Consider the following 16,965-nt stretch of genomic DNA (forward strand, 5'->3'; position numbering starts at 1 on the left):
AATATAAGGAACCTTATGGAGGCATAAAACATACCATGACAAAGAGGCTGTTTTTTGTACAATTGCATCTTGAGCACTATTCCAAAATGGCTATAGATTACCTCAAAACGTCAGGTTACATTGGAATTGGGCTCAGCTTGCTTTACAAGGCAGCTAAAGCTTCACAAGAATGATTGCACTCTGCAGATCATAAATAGCAATGGTGTTCAGTGAGCACACTTCTGGGCCCCCAGTAAGGCCTGTAAGTCCCTGAGTTTGGGCTGATGGAGGACTGGGATTATACGTTTTCCCCCTTACCCTCACTGGATGGGTGTGTTGTGAATAACAATGAGTTCAAGCTTACTTTGAGTTGAGGGCAATGATATTTAATGATGCAAGTCAAGGCAAGGGAGTAGATGGTATAATGCAGAGTTTAGTGAAGGTGGGGGTCTCCACAGCAGACCGTTATGGCGTCCTCTTGGGAGCTTCCTGCACGGAGCATGGCTAATCCAGAGCAGCCCCCGGCCTCTTGCTTTACAGCTGACTGGGGAGAAAACATAAAAAAAAGCGTCCTCTCTGTAGTGTGAGGAGCAGGGGCGAGGCACTGGCAAGAAGCCCACACACTGGAGCTACAGTATGTATGAAAAAGCACAAACAACTCTCCTCATCAGGGCAAAGTGGGAACCTTTAGGAGTTTCTATAGGAAGGAACACATGGTCATAGAGTGCACATCAACGAAGCAAAGGCAAAGTCTACTGGAGTGACTGAAATCCAACCGTTCCACTTCAGGCCTTAGAGACATGCTGGATGTACTGTATTTACTTTGAAAGCAAGTTTTTAAATGATTTAAATCATGCATTGTTTACATAATTGTTAACCTGCGACATCATTGCTGAAGAGACATGGCTACACCTCTGCCTGTCATTGCTCATAGTCGTTTTAACTCGGCTTAGACCTTAAGTTCGACAGTCAGATTATGCTTGTCGTAAAATTGAGCTCGCCAAAATAAAGCCAGTTCTCTCGAGGCAGCATATTGAAACAGTAATCCAAGCCTTTGTCAGCTCTCGGCCTGTTTACCGTGATGCACTTTATGTGGGAGTTAGTGAGTCCTCTATCACCCGTCTTCAGATGGTGCAAAACGTGCGTCTTTTAACTCGCGAACCAGAAAATACGAGGACATTTCCACCATTATTGGCCTTTGATATTATTTAAGTGTTGAAGTTGTTTTAATTTGTTTTTATTTATTTTATTGTGTCGTATTGTTTGGCTGTTACATTTACCCATGTTTTATGTCTTTTAATTTATTTTATTATGTATTTTATTGCCTCGTGTGAGCTTTTATTTGTTCTGCATGTTATTTATTTTTCTTTGGTCCACTGTTTTTAAAGTGCTTTCCAAATGGGTTGAAGAACTGGTGCTAATCCCAGTGACATGTAATGTAATGTAATCCCAGATGTCAGAAGGTGAAAATCAATTCAACTAATCTGCATGTTTTTGGACTTTGGGGAGGAAACTGGAGACATGGAGAGAACCCATGTACACACAGGGGGGACCATGCAAACTCCACCCTCAGTCAAACCGGTCCAGATTTGAACTGGTGACCTTGTTGTGAGACAACAATGCTAGCCACTACACAGCCATGTGGGCTGTGCCTGAAAGCATGAAAGGACAGTTGCAGTGAACTGGATTCTGATCAGACAAAAATGTATGTTATGGATTGAAAACATGTCTGTACCTGCTGGCTACCAGTCCCAGTTCACCTTCATCGCCTCACGGCTGTGGTGTTGAGGCGTAAAGAAACTACGAGGAAACTGCCTCCGATGAAAATAGCTCAATCCCCATCAGTTGCGTTGTGATTTGGTCTGGTAGATACTGATCATGGAACTGGTGCCATATCAAGCTTGGGTTTTGGTGACCACACTTAACCACAATTAATCCAGCAGCAGCAGCACTGTGTATGCAGTTAGCTGGGGGGGATATTGCATTCTTTTGCATCTGCAGCATACAATCAAATCTACAATTTACCCTTGTGACTGTTGGCGTGTTTCCACTTGCACTACTCGTTTCCTCTTGTACTAATCTCCAACAATTACCAGGGTAATGTCTAAAATCTCAATATTTAAGAGAGGAGTCTGGTGAATTGCCGAGCCGCTGTATTTTCAGTCCAGAGTCTGTGCTCTGAAACGCAACCTAACCGATGTCGAAGCGAGGCGAGGCGAGGCAAGTCGAGCTGGGACCATAGGTGGGTCTTTAGGTTCAACTAGTGGCCAAAAAGCCCACAGGTTACCTTTGAAGATATTGTGTACCATCTCAAACTGGGGTCTTATGTCATTCTTTATAACTGAGAGATCAGTGTCAAGGGAAATGACATTACTGTGTTTAAAGCACAATATCAGCTGAAACGCAGATCAAATGAATATCTAATCAAAGCACTATTTTCACCTCTTCAAGATAAAAGCTTGTGCTGTACTAACATGGAAGACTTTGGCCTTGGTGCTTCCTCCAGGATAAGTTCCTACCACTGACAAATATGTGTAACTAATTTTGCATTTCACATGTATAAGCGTCTTCTGGTAAGATGGACTTTGATTTATTGTTCATAAATCTCCTTGTATTACATTTTTGTAGTGCAATGGGGTCTCAGTTGTACTGTGGTCCATTTCCCCCCAAAGCTGTAACAACATTAGACCCCACTGCAACTCTCCTCTGCATGTGTATTGTATTCATTTTCTCTACTAAATCTTGTTCGCAATGGTCATGTATTCAAGGTGTATTTATAAAGTGCACGCTTGTTAGTAAGTCAGTGTTATTGCCGTAGTTGTGCCAAAATATTTGAAAAGATGCATAATCACTAATGCTCCGCGCACAGCTGTTTCCAGGATTCCCTTTAAACACAGCTGCTGTGGCTCTGTGTGTTTCAAACTCTCCGCCCATGCTGTTCCTCCCTTCTCAGTCTCTAAAGCTGTCACCTCAACAACAGGCAGTAAAAGAAGCTTTTGTATTCTCGAGGTCCTCAGAGAAAAACACCACGAGCACAGAGCCAAGTGCATGATGGCTGTTAGTGTAGTTTGTAGAATAAAATTCTGAAAAGGGCATTTGGAAATGTGTTAATAATGGTGGCAAAGTGGCGTAGTGCACTGTTGAACAGTGAGACTATTGTCTTGGCTCTCTGGGAGCCTGCTGGAGAGATTAAGCACCCAGAGAAGAGATGAGGTACAGAGGAGAGGAGGAAGGGAGTGGGTCGCAGGGTTGATTTGAAGTGCTTGGATGGTGGTTTGGAGTGTGTTGTAGGGGAGGGGTCTCTCTTCCTCTCTTTTTAAATGAGAAATCGGCAAGGGCAGCTGGAGGCACGCAGTGCGTTGTAGTGCTCCAGGGCCATGTGGTTTGTATTAGTGAGGACAGGGTGTCTGGCACCAGCATAGAGAGTGGGTGGTGCAGAGGGAGTTTAGGTTGTGTGAGGTTGAGAGGTTACAGGACATTTGGATTTCAGATACGGGAAAGGACATGAGATTTCACAATGAGAAAGGCCAGTAGATTTATGTATATGTTTGTTTTTAGATGCATTTGGCAGCAACATTGCTCACACTGTCACACATGCATTAAGACTAATATGCAAACTTGCTGTACTTGGACATTGCGAGGATTAATGTTACACTTATGCCTCGTTATCAGACAGCTACTGTTTGTTCACTCCTCATACTAAATTGGCAATGTTTTTTTTCCAAATGTGTCTTGTCAATCCAATCGTAGGCTTTTATTATTTTTGGGAGAATGTAAATAGTTATTCTCTTCTGTATTTGAATCACTGAATCGTGTGACTGTAGTAATTAGCTGATATTCTTTTTTTCTTTATCATTAAGTGTTTGTACGAGGGGTGGGAATCACAGGGTACCTCAGGGTATACAATAATAGATACGTGATACATGGTCCACGATACCAATAATATCACGATACAACGATTCTGTGATAATCAATATATTGAAAGACAATCATATAGTTATACATCATGATATCTGTCTAACTGAAGAAAACAATGTTGAAAGTGCAGGATGTCTCTGTGTATTCATACGTGGATGGAGCATCTCTTAATGTAGCTTTCTCCGCTATTATTCCGTTGTAAACTCCCTCTTCTTGGGCCAGGTGACTTGCTATGTACAGGAGACTGCAGTGACACCATGTTCAGAAACCTACAAACTAGGTTGAAACACCCCTGAGGCCATTCAACATTTCCCTGATACACTGTCACTTTAAAACAAAAACAAGACAAAGTTAACGCTCTTACATCAGACATTGGTTTGTAGCATCATTGTTTCCTGAGGATGAGAGGATGAAGCTAGGAAAGAATACCCTGTGTCAATTACAGAGTAGCCACACCCTGATTTATGATCTATTTGACTTTAGTATTATTTACAAAATGATCATCATGCTGTATTGGAGATGAAACTAATGATTGAGACCACAAACTCCTTAGGAAAAAGTATTAAAAATGAGAAATGTGGTAATTTTCACTTTGCAGACCTTGAGGAAACATCCATGATTCAATCGTCGGTGATTATGATCAGATTAGAGTATAAAAAGTACATAACCTCTGGCTCAGATTACATGTGTGCCATCTCTCTCAATGTGCAACATATCGTCACCCTCTCCAGCATTCTAAGGCTCATTTTTTGTTCCATCCAGCTTGATCAGATGCTGATGCTGCAGTCTACAGTGGACTCGGACCAGGAGAGCATGTCACTACAGAACAAGGAGAGAGCTTACAGCCAAAGACTGCAGGTCTACCAGGAGGCCCAGCAGAGACAAGCCCAACTTGTTCAGAAGCTGCAGACCAAGGTGACTAAAGACCAAGTTCACAATTCGGATTGAAAATGTAAAAAGTGTATGTGCATTAACTGTTCCATCTTTTCTGGTTTAATACCAGGTTCTTCAATACAAGAGGCGGTGTGGAGAACTAGAAGAACAAGTACTGGAGAAGACTTCAGAGTCAGAGAAGATGAGATTGATGGTAGGTGGACACTGTAGCATCTTCAAGCTTTAAAATCACTGTATCCTCATAATCACTCCTAAATCAGTGAGGTTAAAACCGATGGATGGATGGATGTATACGGTGGTGTTTCATAGTATATGTTTTTATCACACCACTGTAAACATCCATCTTTTTTCATTGTCTACCGCTTTATCCTCACTGTTCACTCCCCCCACCTTCCCTTGTCCTGGTCGTGTGCATTTGTTTTCAACGGAGCCAGGCGAACACAAGCCGCGGAGCCATGTCCATGTTTCTGCGTTTTCTTCCTCACTTCATCCTTGATCTTATAGACAGTACCTGGCTGACTGTAGGAGGTTACATTTGGGTAAAAAATCCTGCATAGCTGCACATAGTATATACATACACATATACTTTTTTGCAGTACAGTTACTTCCTTTATGCTCATTAGTTCAAGTCAAATTGTTTTCACTGTCATAAATTTAACATCCATGAAAGCAATCATGCAAAACTGGAAAGTAAAACACAGAGATTCATGTTCATGCAGTAAGATTTGAGATTTTATTTCAATATAATTAATTCCTCCAAATATTACTCTTGGCTGTGTTGCCCCCAGAGAGACTTTGGTTTTGCAGGTTTTCACTGAGTTATGTTGCTTTAAAAGGTAACTGCTAACGGACCGCTGCTACCACGTACTGAAGTGTGTCAGGATGCAAGTAGTGTTGGTGAGTGTGTGTGTGTGTGTTTGTTCAGCTGCAGACTCACCTGGACACGGTCCAGCGTCATCAGCGGACAGAGCAGGATCTCACCATGGCTGTCCAGAACATATCTGCTCAGCTAGAGGAGGAGCAGAAGAGGTCAGTGACGGGCATCATTCACAGCACATAGTCCGGTCACTTGTGTAGTTTATGTATTTAAAAAAAAGGAATCCAGTGTTTTACAGTGTCTCAGTACAGGCAACGTTTTCAGATTGACTGTGTGTAGATCCATGATATCCTCCATCTCTGTGCGTCCCATGTGAATGTGATATATTATGAAGAACACCTCAGGGGAATGTCATTACATTTTTCAGAAATGTCTTCTTGGACTTGAGGATAAACAGATTATATTTTGTGGAGCAAAGGTCACCGTGACCTCATCAAACTTGTTTTTACCCATAATTTCATTTCCGTCAGGAAAACTTCCGTTACAATTTAAGTGCATGTAAAGTGATAAAACATCTCTTCTGACTTTGTATTTCCAGAGGAAAATGTGTCACTAACCTCCTTGTCAAATTTAAATGATTAAAAAAGTCGCTGGTGTTTAAATATTTGATTTCAAATAATGTAAAATTCAACATTTTCTGCTGAATTTCTGCACACACACACACGAACACACACACACACACACACACACACACGTTCACACATCTATCCTTTTAAATACTGAACTGTGACTTCCATTCTTTTGGACAGCTTTACCCATAACCACTTAATGTCCAAACCTAACTGTAACCTAACCACAATTCAAATGTTAGCCCTAAACTTAACCAGTTCCTCAGAAATTAGGTTCTGCCTCACTAGGACCAGGTTTTGGCCTCAATGAGGACCACTGGTCCTGACAAGGCAGGTGAATGTCACTGTTGGTCAGTGTTTGTACACAATATAGGAGGAAATGCTCAGGTATCGAGACACTTATTTTGATTTTTTTCTTCTGTACTTCATTTCTGCATGTGTGTTTTTAGAGGGAGACACATTTGTGAGACAGACATCTGAGCTTGTAGGCAAACCAAAGGCAGTAGTGTATGAGTTGCAGTTGCAGTAGCTCCGGGTTAACCGCTGAGGGATTTTATCCTGACTATGGCTCCTATGCGTCATTGAGCCATATTTTTAGACATGCCTGAAAATTCCAGAACGGAAGAGAGAAACGTTTTTCATTCTTTTCTCCACATTTGTCATTTTTTCACATGTTCTAAGCCACTATTTACTTCTCGTGAAGAGCAGAATCTCTGCATTTGTTCTGCATTCACTTTAAACCATTAATTGCAACAAATGGTTAGACTTGGCACTGATGACCAGTGATGCCACTAACACGCTACTTAGTAACGCGTTACTGTAGTCGGACTACTTTTTTTCAGTGACGAGTAGTCTAACACGTTACTATTTCCAAACCAGTAATCAGATTAAAGTTACTTTTCCAAGTCACTGTGCGTTACTATTTTTGTCATTTCTTTTAGTAAAAAATAATCCATTTGCTTTCTTCTTGAGTCTCGGGATTACGTAGGCTACGCGCGACAAATCACGTTTCCGCATGAGGAGGTAAACTCACGTGTAGACACAAATGGAAACAATGGAGGGAAACTGCGTTTTCCAGCTGGAGCTGAGTACGTGTCAGCAAAACATGGCAACATGAAGGTTCGTTGTACACTCTGTGTTGGCGACACAGTCTTATCTACCTTCAAAAATACAACTTGGAATTTAAAAAAGCATTTAGAGTCACAGCCACACTAAAAGAGTAAGTCCCACCCGGTGCGAAGCAGAGAGCTGCTAATGAAACTAAGTAACTTGTAATCTAACTTAGTTACTTTAAAAATCAAGTAGTCAGTAATGTAACTAAGTTACTTTTTAAAGGAGTAGTCAGTAGTCACTAATCAGATGACTTTTTCAAAGTAACTGCTGATGACTCCACTCTTTAGATGATCCCTGGATTGGCCAAACTGCATGCTTAGACAAACAGGGAGCACAATGCAGGAAATCCAGGCCATATTTGACCTCTTCTATATACAAAATGAGTTTGGACAGATACAGATGTAAACTATAACTTGAGGAAGTACTTGTTTTGTTTATTTTTAAGAAGAGTAGAAATCAAGCTGAACTATTTTTGAAAATATTTTTGTGGACCGGAGATATTCCCAGCAGTTCTTTAGTTTCCACCCTCTGCTACGGAGTGAAGGCAGAACCTGCCCTTGGCAAATAGTGTCAGCGTCCAATTTGTCAGGAAAAATTATTGGGGCTGCGTTGGCTCTCCTCTCCAAAGCATTTTAATGAAGCCTCACATTAACTATACGGCTACCTCTGCAGCTGTGGCCAGCTTTTAATGCTCTATGATTTATGCAGTCATGAAACTTTATTTGAAATGCCCATGGTGGAACCTTTGCCAGGATCTGATCATTTTCGCTGTCTAACATTATTTGTCACTGCAGCTCATACACATGTAAGTGTAGCGTTAAGACCATCCGTGATATGTTTCTGCTTATTATTGGAAATATTGAATCCTTCTTTTACTTGCGTCACACTTCCCTTTCAACTGGATATCATAGCATACATGCAAACATGGTTTTGGCTCAATCTCAGACCTATTAGCAAACTTCGAAATGTGGCATGCTTTACTGTAACAGCATGTGTGAGAATGATGCAAACATTTTTGTAAATGACTCTACTGGTAGATCTGGTCGAAATTAAATCTAACTTGACACAGACTTTATAAAACTGTCACACGTGTTCCCCCTGTAAATTTGGTGCATCTCAAAGCCACACATGTAAGAGAGATATTCTGGCTAAATGAACTATAGGTTGCTGTTGTAAGGAGGTTGTAAGGAGGTTTTCATCACAGGGAAGAAATGCCAAATGTTTTCTTAGTGTCATAAGGCTCGTTACTTCCAGGTGTGCCAGCCTCAGCCAAGTGAACTCTATGCTGCGGGAACATCTGGAGCAGGCAGGCACTGTCAACCAGGGGATAACGGAGAGCTTGTGGAAGGCCCGCGAGGATGTCGAGTTGTGCGATACCCGACTGCGGAGAGAGCAAGAGGTGAGGAAAAAATAAAAAAAACACAAAATGCAACAGGGGAAGCTCAACTTTATCCCTTTTTGCACTGCGATTGTGCAATTAAACTTCAGTCGAGTTCACATGGGGTAGGAATTCCATTCATAGCCAGTTTTGTCAATTCACTCTCATTCCCTGTTCATTTCATCGCTATGATTTCTGAGTTGTTGTTTCCTGTGAAAACATTCCAACTGCTGAGGGAGAGGAAAATTTTGTGTAAACAATCTGGTGTTCGTGCTGTAAATGGGCTACATGTGTCGATTCAGGGAAATCCAATTATTTGTATGTGTGCCAGTATGAATCCTGGAGTTCTAGTATTGCATCTGTTTGGTATCACAATAAAGTGAGAGGTGCCATCATTTGCTGAATGCAGTCCTTTACCACCCAGCCTCCAGTCTCTGGTTCTCCCTTGTTGTCTGCGTCTCTCTGCAGACATGTGCCTCCCGGTCGAGTCGTGAACAGGCCCGTGTCAGAGCACTGTGGCGCCAGGCCTCCTCCCTGCAGAGCACTTTCACCCAGCTAAGGACTTTCACTGACAGGTGAGCGTGGCATGCTGCCAGAATCCCCCCAGCTACCCAGGATTTCACAAGAGCCCCCTCATTCTTTTGTATGTCACGCTCATGACTGCAACCACAGTGCATTTTTCTTAGCCAAGGATCAAAGTGGAGAAGGTCAACGGGGTCTCCAGTCCCCCCGCTCATTGTTTCATCACTGGGGGGAGAGATGGTTTTAGGTGTTTCTCTGCACTGTTGAAATCATCCATCAGGGGAAAGCTTCAGCCCTGTAGGACATGGCCTCTATCACGCTGAACCCCTGTGAGCAGCAGTGAAGAGTAATTTGCTTTAATAATGATTGCTCGGCTTATAGACAGCTGTGATTATGTCAAAAGCTGTGCTGTAACTTAAACTGAAGACACTTCAAAGTGAGTCTTGATCCCACAGCTTAATCGCTAAAGATATTGATCCTTTCCAAATACAAACAGACTGTTTTTTTTTAATAAGACTAATGGCTCACAACTGTATGACTGAAAAGCGGCACGTCATGTTTCTTACACTTTCGAACTTTTCATGTGTCACGACACGTCCTGTAAAGCTTGATGTCTTTTCAACAGGACGCTGTCTGACATGCGAGGGGAGTGTGTTGCTGTCAGCCGGCAGCTGCATGTCGCCTGCATGAGCTTAGAGGCCAGAGTAACACAGGAGAGCACCTCTAGTGGTGTGGACATGTCAGTGCTGGAGAGGCAGCTGAAGGACAAGCTGAAAGAGGCCATGCAGCTTCAGGGTCGATGGGATGTGGAGAAAGTCAGTCTTAACTCCAGGTAACGTCATCTGTGTGGGCCTGGTTGTCACATGACCTGCTCTCTTTGTGTCTGAAAACACCTATGATCATTGCTTCAAGCCAAAGTTACTTTAGAGGTCCGGTATACTTTATATAAGACATGGAGAAGTGCGTCTTTGTGTGTCAGGGAACTACGGCGGCCTTTGCATACAAGCAGGGATGTCATTCTTCTTTGTTCTGCGTCAGAACATGAAATTCATGCTCTTGACTGCTTTGTCTGATCGGGCTGCCGGAGTAAGTTGTGGCCGACATAAGTACATAAAAAAGGCTTTTTCTAAAGCTACAAAAATCAAACAACATTTATTTTAACATGGTCATACACTTGTACACACATGCTTTTGTGAGTATATTACATTTCTGTCAAAAAACCCTCCAAAATGTTACACACTGGACACACACAAGACTCAAGATTATTATTAACAAAATTCAGTGCTCTAATTAAACCAGAGCTCAGTATATACATGATTAAAAAGAAATCTTGTATAACTATGAACCCAATGACGTTTAACAGTTCCCACTATAGCTGAATAATACTACTGATTGATGTAATAGTTACTTTATTACAAAATCTGACAGTAGACAAACTTATATTGACACTATGACACCTGACGTTCACCTTTCAGGCTGGTCTAGTTGATCAGAAGTGTCCAGAGAAAAAAAGCCTCATAGACTTTAATAAAATTTCTTAGCATCAGGTCAAATATAGGGCAACCATTTGATCATTCCGTCCTATGACTGAATACAAACTGTGGGCTTTGATCGTTGAAATCCTGCACACCAAACCATTTTCATGTGATGATCAAGAAAATTCCAGTGTTTTGTACCATCTCCTGTGCACTTTAGTCAAATAACTGCAGGAATGCCGGTGCCTTTGTGTTGTGGAACTAAGCTGCCTTTTGATCTTATCAAAAGTCACTGTTAATCCCATGATTCTACACAGGGAACACGATAGTGTTGATGGTCTCGTAGGAGTTTTGTATCTCCAGTGTCTCCCGGAACTTTGTGTGTGACTCTGCTCTCTGTCCATTCTCTTACATGTTGATGTGTCCTAGCATCCTGGAGCTGTCCGACACAGTCAAGCACCTCAGGAGCCAGAACAGTGAGAAGGATGCCAGCCTCACGAGCATGCAGATCAGTCTGGACAGGATGGTGGGACCCCGGGACTCAGAAGTGGGAGGTGGCAGATAGACGGGTGGTTAAAGGGGCTAAATATGCTGTAATCTGGACCTTAGGTTTGATAAACTCCACAATTTCCTTGTCTAGAGAGCTGCAGTCTGGGGAATGTCAGGCATTACTCTATGTATGCTGCTTATCTGACCTCAGTGGTTTCCTGCCCAGGAGACAAGGAGAACAGAGGACAGAGCAGAGATGGAGGTCCTCCACACTGAGATCCAAGCCCTCCAAAAGGTTTTAAGTCATGTCCATCAGGTCAGAACAAAACAAAGCATCAATCTAAGATGAATAGTTTGCTATCATTTATAAACAATACTTATTTTCGTCCTCTTACTTATGTCCAGTTGGTTGGTGGGGAAAGTGATAGTGGCTGTGAAAGTTTCTCCTCACCTCTCCATGGCCGGTCTCCTCAAAAGAACACCACCTTAATGGCTGTGCAGAATACTCTCTCCAAGCACCAGAAACAAACACAGGTATGTTATTTACACAGCAAAGATAAAGATGTAAAATATAAAATATAAAAGCCTTAAAGTTCTGACTCCTGGTTTGAGGCCATGAGGTTGGCAGTTTGGCAAACGCTGTGTTGAGGTTTTCAGATATTCAGTCACCTGCAACCAGGCTCTTACTAGAGGATGTCCACTGTCAATGTCTCACAGATGTCCACTCATACCTGTTTGTGCCATTCTCTAGTGATTGAGAATATGTTTATTGTAAATCAAGGGAGAAGTATCCTCATTTCAAACAGCTCTTTTTTTGCAACCAGTGGTGTCGTACCCTGGTGGCTATACACTTTATTCTTACTTCCTGATTATCCTCACCTGGCAAAACGGAAGACTATGTCCACCTTCAAGCATCTAAGCAGTAGCAAGACAAAGGTATTTTTTTCATCTGAGCTGGTGTTTCATCTAGAGCTGAAACGATTCATCGACAAATCGATTATTAATTGATAAAACAATTAATCGACAACTATTTTGATAATCGATGAATCGGTGTGAAGCTTTTTTCATGATTAAAACAAGATTTCTGATTGTTAAGCTTCTTAAATGTGAATATTTTCTTAATTTCTTTGCTCTGGATAACAAAGAAATCATTAAAACTCAATGATTTTGGTTTGTGGACAAAACAAGACATTTGAGAACATCATCATTTCCAGGTTTGACGACGGCGAACAACATTTTTTAAGGTTTTCTGATATTTTATGGACCAAACGATTAATCGATTAATCGAGAAAATAATCGACAGATTAATCGATTATGAAAATAATCGTTAGTTGCAGCTCTAGTTTCATCACAACATGATAGACACTCTTCTCATCATTGTTTTAGATACAGAATGACAGAATTCATTTGTGCTACAAATCCTGCCCCTGTCTATGGAAATCTCATCCCAGTATTTAAGAGAATATTATACAGCACCAATATAGTGTCTAATCAGTTTTAAGATCAGTGTTGCAGTATTTAGATCTAAAGTCCAATACTGCACGCTGGGAGTGATTTGTTTTATGTCAAAACAAACAGAGGCAACAGCACCACTGTACTAGTAAAGTGACACTGCTGCAAATAGGTTGGACTATGACTGAAAACACAAAGTGCCCACAAAGACTTTCACTTTGTTGTTCAGCAGTTTGACCAGATAATTGCTTCTTATCCCTGCCCTCCCCTGTGCTGCTGTATACACACAAATGCTCCCTTGGTCAAGTCTGATAGTTTTGCTTGACAGAGCCTGTTTTCAGATGAATTATGCAGCATACAGATAATATTACATCATTTCTGTACACAGAAAACAAACAGAGGTATGATATTACATCAACAACAACAGAAATTACACACTGCAGCTTTTTCTTAACATTTGTAATAACATTTCACTCAAATGGGGTCACATGGCAAAGTGGTTAGCGCTGTCCGTGTGCGCGTGGGTTTTCTCCAGGTTCTCCGGTTTCCTCTCACAGTCCAACAACATGCAGCGTTTGACCGAACACTCCGTCGATGTGAACGTGAGAGTGAATGTTGCTTCTCTCTGTATGTTACGCCCTATGTCAGCTGGGATTGGCACCAGCATCCCCGCGACCCTCATATGGAGGAGGATAAAGCTGTAGACGATGGATGCATTTCACTCATATGTCTCAAACTATTAACGTGTGTATGTTTTCACACACAAACCACAGGAGCTGCGTGGATGTCTGGACGCTGCCCTCGAGCAAGTGGACATGCTGCGTAATCACATGCAGGAGAGGGACGCTGAGAGGGGGGAGCTTGAGCAGAAGATTCAGGAAGTTGTCCGAGAAAACCAGGAGGCTAAAAAGGTGGTAGAAGAAAGTGTCAGAGACAGCAGCAGATACTGTCGCTCACTGGAGCTCATCTCCAGGTACATGATCAGCTCAAATATGTCAGGCCTTCAGAACTGTTGATAAAAGGTTATACTTCTGCTTGGCTGTGTAATTATGTTTCATATTTTTAGACTGTTTTTGTAAAAATGCCATTAGGCCTTAATGTTGTTTTTGGAAAAAACGATTATGATGATGATGATGACAAATATTGTACTTTGGATTTACAGTACGTTTAATTAAGCTACTCATATCCAAAAACAATATTTCCACAACAGTCTAGAGGAGATGTTTGTGAGATGTTGTGTTCTGTTGATATTGGTTACAGAAAAGTGTGATGTTGATGCTCATTGTGCAACACTAGCACTCAACATTCCCTCTCCCTCTGACTGTTTCTCTGCCTCTCTCTACCTCCATCTCTCTCAGTGAGAAGGAGAGTCTGGAGAAGCTGCTGTCAGGGCTGCAGCAGGAGGTGGACTCCCAGTGTGCCGAGCTGGAGGCGCTGCGGGGCTCCTCGCTGGAGCTCCAAAGACAGCGGGACTTCCTGAGGCAGCAGAGGGAGGATCTGGAGATGCAGCTAACACGCCAACACGCAGAGGCCCAGAGAGGGTACAGCGTGAGCCCAGAAGAATGACCGTTGAGCACATCCCGTCCCCCGTGATTGTTTTCAAGCTCCGTTTATTTAGAGTTCAGATCAGTAACACATGTCATTATCCAGATGACATTTGGATGAAAATGTAAATGATTTACATTGCATTACTGCACTCATGCAAGAGGGAAACTTGTTTTTTTTGTCCTCCTCGTTTGCTGGGTTGCGTTTGCTTAAAAAATTTGATTAGCTGAGAATTGGAGCGGGACATGCGATACAACAAAAAAGCAACTCCCTCAGTGTTGTGGCCTTTGGCACCAAATTTCTACATCTTTCAAAGTGGAGATGGATTACTGTCAAGGGATTTTGTTTATACAAATAATCTGTGTGTGTGAGAGACAGAGGAATAGTGTGAGAGGGTCATGTGTGTGAAACATTTTGTGTTTCAGCAATAGGAGCCTAGAGGAGCTTGAAGGGAAACACTCTCATCTACGGAGTGAGCTGGTGACAGTGAAGGAGAATCTGAATCAAATCACTCTACAGAAAGAGGTGTTGGAGGAGGATAAGGCCAGTCTTGCTCTGGCTCTCAGCAAGGTACACTTTCACCGGCTCTTCACAGGCAGCATCTGTTGCCTGGTGCCGGTTTTTCTGGGTGTCGCCCTGAGATGAAAATATCTTAACTTTTTGGAATGTACTTTCAGTGCAATCTCTGATACTCTGACTGTAGAATTAGGTGAAACTAGTCTTTACACTGAAATAAGCTTAGAACCTCCATTATCCAGGCAAAGCTACTGAAACAAGAGAGGAGAGGATGCAAACACCCCACAGCAAAACTGGGGTTGTGAAATCTATTGGATTTGTTTAGATTTTCTCCAAATTTAATGCATTAATCAACTCAGTGTAGCTAGTGCACCTTATGTCACCTCTACAGCTCATAGGTTTTGGTTGCCTCGAAATGTTTGACGCATGTGCCGTGGTTAAAAAACTTCTTCCATACATTTTTCACAGGTTATGTTGTGTAATGTAATGTTGTGCACCAGGTGACCTTATGTGGATCTTCCTGATGGTACCGGTGGTTTAAATCTTTCTAATGTTCACGATGCACTCCACAGATGGAGTCCCAGAGAGCTGCACAGGAGGTAGCCTTCACCAAACTGCAGAATCAAGAGGCTGCTCTTCAAGATTCTCTGGCCAAAATGGCTGCTCTCAGTGAAGGCTTAGCCAAAGACAAGGTGGAACTCAACCGTATTCTGCTGCAGGTCCGTAGGTCAACGGTTGTCACGTTTTCACAAACCAGAACATGAGCTAAATCTTTTGTTCCACTCACAGACGGAAGGTGAGAAGGCTGTGCTTGACGGACGCAGGCGGGAAGCTGAAGCGGAGCGGGCAGCAGCTCGAGAGGAGACGGCACGGGTGCAGCAGGAGATAATGAATCTGCTCACTGAGAGACAAGACCTGGAAAGCTCCCACAGCCACTTACAGATTCTCTGCCAGAAGCTTGAGGCCGAGCTGAGGCTGCTGCAGAGGGAGAAAGCTCAGGCCCTGGAGCAGCACTCTCAGGTCAGAGACCCCCAACTATTCTCACACTCCAACCTCCAGCCTTCCAGCTCCCACCACCTGGGAGAGTTTTTGTTATTAATAGCTTTCAGCAGGTTCATGGGTTTTTTTTTGTCACGTTAATATGTGTTGGAGATATTCACACATCTGCCACGTTTTTTCCTCTCTAATGGGATATAGAGAGTAGTTTATGTACTTTATGAGAAACCTGGGACATAACAAGCAAGGGATCCACATGAACAAATGTGAACTGGGTAAGATAAATAGATAGGCACATAATATTCAGTTGGGGTTTCGTGAACGAGCCAATAAATTAACACCTAAAGAATTCCCATTCTCCTCTCAGCAGATCCAGATCTCTCTGTGTCGTCCCCTGAAGAATGAAAAGAATCCTCTCCTGTTTTATTTCTTGTTGTGAATGTGAAACGAGGATACTCACTTTGAGCTCAGCTTGACTCTAACAAACCTAAACAATTTGACAAATTCCATCCAAATATTTTTAGCTGGCTTATCTGTGAAAATAAATCAGCCATGTATAAAACAAGTCTTTTCAGTGAGCTACACACACACACACACACACACACACACATCCAGCTTGTGTCACATTCATAACATTGGTTTAACTCACCCACTTTAGCATTTACCTGAGGAGAAGCTGAAATACATTATGTGCTAATATTTAATTAGTGTGAGGTTCAAAATCACATCACCATTAAATTTAGCTTCTTAAACTTTCTGTTGCAGTGAAACATAAGAAGTTTCAGGGGCCCGTTTATGGCTTTAAGGGAACTCAACTCAGTGAGGGCGTCAACTAAAATGCTTCTCAATCACTTTAAGTGGAGTGGCAACAAGCGTTGTGGGACTGCATTAAGGATCCATTGCTTTGCTTTGTGTTTTGTGACTTTCAAACAAATTTCAAACAAAGGCGCAATCAAAGTCAATCGAATGCCGTTTATGTATTTAGCTGACACCCTTTAAAAAGAGCTTTTGGGGAAGGTCCATCTCTCTGTTTTTGTGCTCAAAACAATGTCACACATCACCTCACCATCAATTTAGCACCATTAGCAACTCTTGCTTCAAAGTTCGTGTTGACAGACGCTGCTCTGCTAAGGGCCAGGTCATACTTTCTGCATTGCGTGTCCACAGAGAGTTGTTTTCAACGTTGTGCACATTTATGCCCACAGTTCCATAACAGATTTCTCACTGCCTTCAACACCAAAA

The 16,965-nt window shown here is 42.2% G+C and overlaps 1 protein-coding gene across 1 annotated transcript in view; it reads left to right on the forward strand.

The window, feature by feature from the left end:
* The window catches only part of crocc2 (ciliary rootlet coiled-coil, rootletin family member 2), a 45,137-nt gene that overhangs the window by 9,037 nt on the left and 19,135 nt on the right, over positions 1-16,965 (forward strand). The window contains exons 4-17 of the mRNA XM_058638690.1: positions 4,660-4,812; positions 4,901-4,984; positions 5,717-5,820; positions 8,605-8,749; positions 9,197-9,303; positions 9,876-10,082; positions 11,155-11,251; positions 11,441-11,530; positions 11,620-11,748; positions 13,440-13,639; positions 14,025-14,207; positions 14,637-14,781; positions 15,300-15,446; positions 15,517-15,747. Of these exons, the coding sequence (XP_058494673.1) occupies positions 4,660-4,812; positions 4,901-4,984; positions 5,717-5,820; positions 8,605-8,749; positions 9,197-9,303; positions 9,876-10,082; positions 11,155-11,251; positions 11,441-11,530; positions 11,620-11,748; positions 13,440-13,639; positions 14,025-14,207; positions 14,637-14,781; positions 15,300-15,446; positions 15,517-15,747 (2,022 nt within the window). The remainder of the gene's footprint in view (positions 1-4,659; positions 4,813-4,900; positions 4,985-5,716; positions 5,821-8,604; positions 8,750-9,196; positions 9,304-9,875; positions 10,083-11,154; positions 11,252-11,440; positions 11,531-11,619; positions 11,749-13,439; positions 13,640-14,024; positions 14,208-14,636; positions 14,782-15,299; positions 15,447-15,516; positions 15,748-16,965) is intronic.

This window comes from Solea solea, chromosome 9 (assembly GCF_958295425.1).
Source record: "Solea solea chromosome 9, fSolSol10.1, whole genome shotgun sequence".
Lineage (NCBI taxonomy): Eukaryota > Metazoa > Chordata > Actinopteri > Pleuronectiformes > Soleidae > Solea > Solea solea.